The sequence below is a fragment of the Pteropus alecto genome, unplaced genomic scaffold (assembly GCF_000325575.1).
Source record: "Pteropus alecto unplaced genomic scaffold, ASM32557v1 scaffold134, whole genome shotgun sequence".
Taxonomy (NCBI): domain Eukaryota; kingdom Metazoa; phylum Chordata; class Mammalia; order Chiroptera; family Pteropodidae; genus Pteropus; species Pteropus alecto.
The window spans coordinates 756,720-766,461 of NW_006436283.1; the positions used below are offsets into that span (position 1 = coordinate 756,720).

General features: G+C 60.7%; 1 protein-coding gene and 1 pseudogene across 1 annotated transcript in view; one reads left to right on the top strand and one right to left on the bottom strand.

The window, feature by feature from the left end:
• The window catches only part of NOTUM (notum, palmitoleoyl-protein carboxylesterase), a 6,762-nt gene extending 3,249 nt beyond the window's left edge, over window positions 1-3,513 (top strand). Inside the window, exons 7-11 of the mRNA XM_025047095.1 lie at window positions 625-816; window positions 947-1,047; window positions 1,562-1,709; window positions 2,592-2,639; window positions 2,865-3,513. Coding sequence (XP_024902863.1) covers window positions 625-816; window positions 947-1,047; window positions 1,562-1,709; window positions 2,592-2,639; window positions 2,865-3,171 — 796 coding nt within the window. The 3' untranslated portion in view covers window positions 3,172-3,513. The remainder of the gene's footprint in view (window positions 1-624; window positions 817-946; window positions 1,048-1,561; window positions 1,710-2,591; window positions 2,640-2,864) is intronic.
• A 5,596-nt stretch (window positions 3,514-9,109) lies between these two features.
• On the bottom strand, window positions 9,110-9,228 carry LOC112480189 (annotated as a pseudogene).
• Window positions 9,229-9,742: the final 514 nt, after the last annotated feature.

A 9,742-nucleotide genomic window follows, 5' to 3' on the forward strand; every position in this document is an offset into this window, starting at 1 on the left:
GGAGGGGTGGGGGAGGGGAGGGGTGTGGAAGGGGTGTCTCGGGGGTGGCAGGGCAAGCCTGGGCACACGCGGGTGGTCTCACTGCAGCTGGATGCTGCCTAGCGGGTGCTTCTGCCCTCCATGGCTGTGATGTGAGGGAATCCTTGGGCCGCAGTGACCCGGGTAGTTGGTCATCAGTTAGCCATGGACCGACGTACCTTCTCCGAGGCCCAGGGTCCCGGTTGGCAGGATCACACTTGTCGGTCACTGTATCCCAGCAAGGACGCAAGGGACCCCTGGGACATCAGTGGAAAGGACGAAGGGGCCCGAGGCCACATAGTTCATCTTCATTTTCAAATAAGGAAACCGAGGCAGGGAGTGAGCGAGAAGGAGGGAGGGAGACGCGGGAGGAAGACGCGGTGGCCGCCACTTGGCCCTGGGTCAGTGCCTGGAGCTTTGGCAGCACCTTCTCTGATGCTAGGACTCGGGAAGGCGCACGGGTCCTGAGCCCGAGCCAGGACCGTGAGGCAGCGCCGGCCACCTCGGAGCCCCGTCCCTCTTTGGGGCGTGGGCTGGGGGCCAGGCGGACTCCGGGGTGAGCGGCCGTGCCCTGCGCCCAGGCCTCACGTCCCACTTTCCACACAGTGCGGGGGGCACGGGGGTGCTGCTGAACGTGGACCGCGTGGCCGAGCAGCTGGAGGCTCTGGGCTACACAGCCATCCAGGTGCGAGGCCTGGCGGACTCGGGCTGGTTCCTGGACAACAAGCAGTACCTGCGCACGGACTGCGTCGACACGGCCACCTGCGCGCCCACGGAGGCCGTCCGCCGGGGCATCAGGTGCGCTGGGACAGAGGGCCCAGCCCCAAGGCCCAGCCCCAAGGCCCAGCCCCACGGCCAGGACCTGGCCGGGGTGGGGTGGGGCGTCTGCGGGCGGAGTGGGGTGCCTGACTGGCCGCGTGTGCCCCAGGTACTGGAACGGGGTGGTCCCCGAGCGCTGTCGGCGCCAGTTCAAGGAGGGGGAGGAGTGGAACTGCTTCTTCGGCTACAAGATCTACCCGACCCTGCGCTGTGAGTGGCCGGCCTGGGGCCCCTGGGGCGGGGGCTGGACGTCCAGACTTCCTGCACCTCCTAGAAATCCAGCCCGGAGTCCAGCCCCGAGGCTGGGTCCAGACCACGGCCCCACCCGGGAGCAGGGCTACAGAGCCGTCCAGGTCTGCCCAGGACCCTCCCCATCTTGGCACTGAGGCCACTCAGTCCCGGACAGACCTGGATGGGGCCACCCTGTCCCTTCCCACGGGGAGTAATGTGCACCTCCCGAGTGGGGCCTTGGGGAGTGGTGCGGTCCCTGCAAAGGGACATCATCACCGAATGTGGGTGGGTCCCTGGGAACGGTGCCAAGGTGCCAGTGGTGGGGTGGGATTAATGAGGTACCTCTTCAAGGAAGGGCGGGTCTTCAGGCACCCGAGGGGGACAGCCAGCTGGCCTGGGAGCTTGCCGCGCAGCTGGCCGGGCCCTCAGGGACCCTGAGCCCAGGGTGGGCAGCAGAGTGCCAGAGCGAGGCCCAGCTGAGCCGTGCCCCCAGGCCCGGTGTTCGTGGTGCAGTGGCTGTTCGACGAGGCCCAGCTGGCTGTGGACAACGTGCACCTCACGGGACAGCCGGTGCAGGAGGGCCAGTGGCTGTACATCCAGAACCTGGGCCGCGAGCTGCGGAGCACCCTGAAGGACGTGTCGTGAGTGTGCCAGGCCCCACGGTCCCGCCCCACACACCGCAAACCGCAGCACTCGGGAGTAGCCGTCTCAAGGCGACCACAGGGAGACTTCAGTAGGGGACGAGTGAACCGTGGGGCACCCAGACAGTGGGACACTACCCAGCTCTGAGGATAGGCGAGCTGTCAGGCTACGGAAAGACACGGGGGAACCTTAGACGCAGGCGACTGAGCCCGTCTGGGAGGCTGCACGCTGTGTGATTCCGATGGCATCCTGTCAGGGACGAAACCAAGATGGCGAGAGGTCCAGGGCCGACAGGGGAAGGGGCGGGCGGAGCACGGAGGGTTTTTAGGGCAGAGGAAACACTCTGCGTGACGCTGTGGTGGTGGACAGGCGTCCAACCCACAGGAGGGACAACACCCAGAGGGACCCTCACGTCAGCTACGGACTCTGGGCGACGATGACCTGTCGATGTGGCTGCATCGACTGCAGCAAATGTGCCATCTGGTGGGGATAGTGACTGTGGGAGATGGGGGTACGGGCACTCGCTGCACCTCTCAGTTCTGCTGCAAGTGTAAAACCGCTCTGAGAAACGAAGTCCTTTTTTTAAACGGTAAAACACTCGCCGGTCCGGGGGAGCCGCCCGCCACTGCCCGGCCGGCCCCACCTGGAGGAGGGTTCGGAAGCAGGAAGGGACAGAGTTAGCAGGGAGCGCACAGGCTGGTGGGGACAAGGGCTGGGCCAGAGGGGCACCGGGCCAGGGACAGCGAAAGGAAGGAGGTGGGAAGCAGGCAGAGGAGACAGGCTCCCTGGGGAGTGGGCTGGAGCTGCTGGGACCTGCGGGCATCGGGCGGGGAAGGGGCTGAGGCGGGCATGGCCGCTCACAGAGCATCTTCCCCTCACAGCGCCAGCTTCGCCCCCGCCTGCCTCTCCCACGAGATCATCATCCGAAGGTCAGTGTCCCCACGCCTGGGCACAGCTCTGCAGGCGCGTGGCACCCCTCCTCGCTCGCCCGCCTGCCCCCCGGCTCATCTCAGGGGCTTCCTTGGGGCTTTCGAAACCCCCGGGACAATCAGCTATGGCAAGAATCCAGACTCAGCCCCGCCTACGGCAGCAGTGATGTGGTCATCCGCTTTGGCCACACCCTGGGTGACCCCTACCTGGGTTTCTGTCTGCAGCCACTGGACGGATGTGCAGGTGAAGGGGACCTCGCTGCCCCGGGCGCTTCACTGCTGGGACAGAAGCCTCCATGACAGTCATAAGGCCAGCAAAGCCCCGCTGAAGGGCTGCCCGGTCCACCTGGTGGACAGCTGCCCCTGGCCCCACTGCAACCCCTCGTGCCCCACCATCCGGGACCAGTTCACGGGGCAGGAGATGAACGTGGCCCAGTTCCTCATGCACATGGGGCTGGACGTGCAGACCATGGCACAGCAGCAGGGCCTGGAGCCCAGCAAGCTGCTGGGGATGCTGGGCGGCGGGAGCTAGGGTCACCCCGGGTCCGGAAACCCCAGCAGCCTTCACTGCCCCCCCGCCCACTGTGTTTGGGAGGCCCAGCGGACTTGGCGGGTGGACCTGTGGCCTCAGGACCCTCCCGCGCCGGCCGCCACGCCCGCCTCCGGCCCTCGGCGGGGAGCCAGAAGCACTGGAGTCCTCGGCCCCCCGGCCCACGAGGCCCCCAGCCCTGCCCCTCCCGCCCTTTTGTATTATTTTATAAAGTGACTTTTTTATTACTTTAATTTTTTAAAAAAGGAAAATAAGCAAGAAATATATGATGAATCGTATTGTTCTGTAACATATTTTGTTAATAATGAAAAAAAAGGACCACGACAGAGCGTGTCCCTCAGATCTGTTTATTTGCACGGCCCCTCCCCCGCCCCGCTGGCAGGGAGAGGGGCCCCACGGGCACCCTGACCCCCGACCCCTTCCCGGACCTGCCCACCCTACGCCTGGCCCACACCCCACCTCGTGCCCCGTTCTAGACCCTTCGTAGGGAGGGAGGAGGCTCTGCTGCTCAGCCCTTCAGACGGTACGCTGGCGAGACCCTCAACACGGGTACAGATCACGTTTCTCGTTTTGTTACTGAGGGGACGTTCCCACGACACACATGGCGCCGTCTGACAGTGCGTGACTGGCTCAGCACTCACCCACGATGGCACCACACACACACACACACGCACACACACACACGTTCACTTCACACACTGCCTCGGGGGCCACGGAGGGCGGCCCGGCCTGGTGCTCTGGCCAGCGGCGGCCTGTGCCCCACACGCTCATCCAGCACGGGTGGGGGGCGGGCGTGGACAGCCTGCGTGGACGCCACCATACGCACGGGCAGGCCCATCCGTGGGAGGAACCCCGAGGCGGGCTGCCAGGGCCACCCCTCTGCCGGCAGGCTTCCTGTCTGAGCTGTGGCTGCATCACGCAACTGTGGGCACCGTGCGGCCGTTCCCCCAGTCGCCCTGATTATAAACCGCAATTTACAGACAAAGAGGCTCGGAGAGGCTTGTGACAGATCCTAAGGGATGGAGAGAGGGTCCACCTACGTCCGCTGGGTCTCTGTTCCTGGCCTCTAATCTCAGACCTCGGAGCCTGCGGCCTTGTTCAGAGCTGGGCCGATTCCACACCCTCAGCCCCAGCAAGACCGGGGGCGTGCCCTGGGGTCTGACCAGCCCTGCGACAGGTCGGGGCAGCCTGGGCCCGAGAGGGACCTGAGCAACACCTGGTGGTGCGCGTGCCGCCTGGGCAGGTGCTGCACTCCCAGACCCCGCGAGGAAGGCCTGGGCTCACCCTCGACACCCTCCTAGCGTCCGCTTCCCCAGGTGGAGCTGAGGGGCCCTTCTGGGGTCTCCTCCATAGTTTCCTGGGGGATGGAGCCCAAGTGCCCAAGGAACACAGCAAGAGGCCAGGGATGCGGTGGCCGAAGGCTGGAGATCAAGAGGGGGTACTTGGGGGGGCTGCTGGCTTAGCGGAGCAGCCCCCTCCCCAGCCTCCCAGGAAGGCCATGGACAGGGATCCCCATGGGACAGTGGCCTCCCAGTGAGGGGGTGGGGCTGGCTGTCCCCTGCCTGGGGAGACTTTGCTCTGAGGGTGGGGCCCAACACGCCAGGGTCACAGCCGGTTGGGGGACTTGGGAGGTGCCACCTAGAGACCAGCCCTGTGCGGAGACGTGGGCATGCTACGCAGGGCACTTGCGCAGACGGCTGGCGCCCTGGCGGTGGGCTGAAGGGAGCTCAGGACGGCTTTGCGAGTTCCTGACAAAGACAGAAATAGCACGGCCACTGTGACCTAGTGCTCAGCCCATGCTGTGACAAAGGAGCCAAGGACACCTGAGGACACTAGTGCCGCCAAACCGATGTGACACCCAGAGCTCCTCCGCTGCCCTCTCGACGTTTCTAGAAACGTCGCTGCTTTGCATTTTCCACCTCACGTGGTTCCTGTAAGAGCAAAAATACTCGGGACAGACGCAAGCAAGGTGTCCTTCAGCAGGTGACTAACACTCAAACCATGGGGCATCCAGACAGCGGGACACCGCTCGGCGCCAAGGGGAAGCACACCGTTGGGCCACAGAAAGACGTGGAGGAGCCTTAGATGCACGCGACTGAGTGCCACGCTATGTGACTCCGACCCGACTCTCTGGAGTGGACAAACCGTGGAGGCAGTGAAGGGAGCGGGGTCCCCGGGGGGCTGGGGTGGGGGGGTGCAGGGCAGGGGCGCTGCTCCGCGCGACGCTACAGTGCTGGACACGTGTCACGTCACACTCGTCCGAGCCCACAGGACGGACGACATCCGGGGGGACCCTCACGTCAACGACGGACGCTGGGTGACGACGAGGTGAGTGCAGGCTCATCGACTGTGACGAACGCGCCGTCTGGTGGGGGTGCTGACGCGGGCGAGGGGGCAGGCTGTGTGGGAGGGCTCCGCACCGGCTGCTCGGTCTTGCTGCGGACCTGAAAGTCCTCTAAAAAGTAAAATCTATTTTTAAAATGCTCAGGCACTCACCCAGACCCTATGGCCCTGCTAGGTGGTGGCCGGGGCCGCCCTGGGCCCTGAAGAGTGAGACTGTACCTTGGTGTTGACGTCCACTTGACATTTCGACTCTGCTCTTAGCAGGAAAAAGCACGGGATCGGAGCTCCTGGGTGGGACTTGCCTGCGGCCGCTACTGCCCACCCCGCCCTGCCCCAGTGTGGCCGCCACCCCCAGGATGGCTTCACCCCGTGCCCTGCCCTGCTGGCCTGACCCGCTCTGCTCTCCAGCCTGCCACCCTCGCTCCCTGAGCGCCAGCCACCCAGGCCACTTGTGTCTGCTGAAGTGTCCGTGGACACCTGTGCCTAGTGCCTCCCTGCACCTGCTCAATCTCACGGTCCAGTTGTCACCTCTTCTGAGTGGCCTTCACTGACCCCCCCAAAGAGGCCCCCCCATTTCCCTCTCTCGCCTCCCTGCTTCCTTCTCCACACAACACACTCAGTTATTCGCACTTCCTTAATTCCCTGGCCTAGGGTCTGGTATCAGCTCCGGAAGGACAAGGCCGTTGGCTACTGCAGAAGCATTTGTCTGGTGAATGAAAACGTTAATCAGAAGGAGCAGAAAAAAAGAACCTTTGGGGAATTTTAAAGAGGCGAGGAAGAGCGAGAAGAACAAAACCCGGAGGCTTTGGTCGAATTTAATACGTGTACTATGCGGTCTTAGTGGCCTCGGCACAGCGCTTCAGAAAAAACGTTCGAAGATATTTTGAATAGCAATGTTTGTTTATACAAATATCTGTGACAGTCGGTGGAAGTATCCCCCAGTAGCCACAGGGACCCCAGTCTCACACGCCATTCTCCCACGAAAGGGGATGAGCCTGGAGTGTCCTGTGGTGCCAGACAGCGGGCGGGGGATGCTAAACAGACACCCCACTACACTGATGGGGGGGTGAGAGAGGACCCGGGGGCCGTGAGAGAGCTCCCAACGGCCACGGCTGGAACGCTTTCAGGAACAGAATAAAAATATGTGGTTTTGAGTTATAACTTAAAGTATAAAATAAATGTGCATGAGTACATACCGCTATAAATCGACAGTCGAACAAATAAGTGGGGAGAAGAGACCAATCTCTTCTGCAGAATTCCAAATAATGTGTACAGATACTCCGCCTCCAGGAGGGGGCATCACGCCCCGAGTGTGGGCCGCACAGCAGTGCCGTCCCCCCAAAGAGGACGAGATGCAGAGGCGGGAAAGAGGGGCTTCGCAGAGGGGACGCCGGGCCAGGAGACCAGAGTCGCCAAGGACAGCCTGCAAAGTCCCCGCCCAGCACACCTCAGAACTGTCAAGGTCACCCAAAACAAGGGCCGGACCGTCTGAGAGCCCATGGAGGCGTGATGACTAAATGTCACGTGGGATGCTGGGAAGAAAAGGGACAATAGGTTAAAAACTAAGGGAATAAAGTGTAGACGTTAGTTAATAAAAACATATCAATAGTGATACGTCAAAACTGGCTTACAAATTGTAACAAACGCCCCAGACGGTGGGGAATCCCGCCCACAAGGCAGACAGGGGTGGCGGGGACGGGGACTCTGGTGGCTTTCTTCGTACACAGGAAACTGCTCTAAAAAACAATCTGTTGAAAAATTTCATAAAAGCGAGTTTCTTTTATTCATACAAGAACATAAATCTAGCTATTCTTTAAAAAAAAAATCGCAGTAAGATACACATTTATTTTTTAAAAGTATTCTTTTCTCTAGGAAGTAATCGGTATTCATTTCAGAAGACTTAGGAAAATACCGAAAAGCCCAAAGCAGCAGGAAAAGCACCTGTTGCCCCATGTCTGGGAGGTAGCCATGGAGATACCTCAGGCGCTCGTCCTGGTCGCATATGAGCCCGTGTGCCTTCGCCTCATACCACAGAGCCTGTGCCGCCCCGCCAGCCGCAGCCCGCCTCCGGCCAGGGACCACTCGCCCGGCACCGGGTAAAACTACGTTGCCATTTCTACACTCTGAGAAACTGTAGACACAGAATCTCAGTGTTTTTGTAATTGTGACAAGTCAGCAAACCGACTTTTATAGCAGAAGGCACAGCTGCACAGGTGCGCTGGCCACCCCTGAGTACCTGGGGACACCCTGAAGTGCTGGCAGTACCAAGGCCAGGTCTCCCCAGAAAGCCGGAGGCTCTAGGCGCTACAAGCTGAACCCCTGTGGTTAGGGGTAGGGAGGGAACGGAGCAGAGGCGAGGGCAGCTCCCTCGTCTGTGGGACATTTGCGTGATTGAGAAACGCGGCTGGGTTCACCGCTATGGTTCGTTGAGCGATAACTTCAGCAGAAGCGTGGCACATACCTGCTTGAGGCACGAAACAGCCCACTCCGTGCAGAGGACGTCCTGCCAGCTCCTGGAGCCCGAGGCAGCTGCCGTGGGTCCCTGGAGGGCCGACGCCCAGGACCCCACCCAAGGGAGGGCACGCACCACCTGCCCGGCAGAGCCTGCCTCCTGCGTGCCAGGGTGAGCCGGTGGGCACCCCGGGGAGTGGGCGGGGGCTCCACGGAAGGTTCCCGTCTCCGGGCCTTTCCACCCACCCGCAGTGTCCGACGCTCTGCCCAGGGCGAGGGAGCTGCACACCAACACGACTCCTTTGGTATACGATTGTCTCAGCCGCCCCGGAGACAGCACAAATGGACACCGGCAGGTCAGGTCAGACAGCCTGCACCTGAGGGCGGGTTCACAGAGAGCACTGCCCACCGGAGCATCGGCGGAAGCCAGGACCACGGGCACGGAAGTCAGGGACACTCCCCAACCAATGGCGGGGCTGCTCGAGCCCTGGAATACTGACCGATGGCCGCCAGGACCATCCTGCTGGACGCGGGGTGCTGTAGGGTGCGACATCTCCCACATGGGTTTCAGCCAGAATCTAACCAGAAAACAGACCGTCCGCAACGCCACCGGCGTGGACGCCTCTGAAAGCTGGCATTACGGAACACCCAACGGGGTGGAGACTATTCCAGGACGAAGGCGACCGGGAGACGCGACTGCGGAACACGACGCGTCATCTCCGTGGATCCCGGCGCAAACGTCGTGGAAGCTCTCGGCGTGTGCCGGGCGAGGGCGGATAGCGGAACAAGGGCCGGGTGGGACCATCGTGTTCAGGGTCTGGAGGAGAACGCCCGGTTCTCACGAGGTGTCCCTGGGTGCCCCTGGGGGCGCGTGGTCACAAATGACTAATTATCAAGAGTGAGCGGAGCGAGCGCCAACAGGGCGGACGGTGAGAATCTGTCGATCCCGGCGAAGGATGTGCGATGTTCGTGACCTGACTCTCCTGTAGATTTGGAGTTTTTCTTTTTTTTAATTCTTTTTTTTTTTTCAGGCGAAGCAACCCTTGGTTGACCTCACAGATTGCAAGGAACTTGTCAGCTTACAATCCCTTGTTTTTTATTTGTTGTTACTTTTTTATTTTTTTTATGCCTACGGCACCTGGTCGTCCTGGGTGGTCTCCCATCCAAGAACTGACCAGGCCCGACCCTGCTGAGCTTCCGAGCTCAGACGGGATCGGGCGCGTTCAGGGTGGCGTGGCCGTAGACTGAAGTGTCTCCAAATTAAAGTGGGAGAAAAACATACAATTATATACGGGGCGTGGCCGTAGACTGAAGTGTCTCTAAATTAAAGTGGGAGAAAAACATACAATTATATACATATACACACGGGTGTTTCACAGTGGTTGGATCTGGGTGATAGAATCCCGGGCACTTTGTCTTTATATTTCTCTGTATCGACGGGACCTGAGCGTGTACAACTGGTACACTCAGCGCAGTGGTTGGAGCTGGGCGATAGAATCCCGGGCACTTTGTCTTTATATTTCCCTGTATCGACGGACCTGAGCGTGTACAACTGGTACACTCAGAATTTTTTTTTTCTTTACTTTCAAAAACATTTGCTACATTATCAATATTTTAGCCTAAAAATGAGAGTTGAGTATTTTCCTAGGTCCGTAATAATCCCCATAAATAATAACTAAAACTGGACACCCCCCAGGGTCAGGCTGGGGGCTGTGAGAAGAATGGGGGACACTTTGCCAGTGGGGCACAGGGTCTCCAC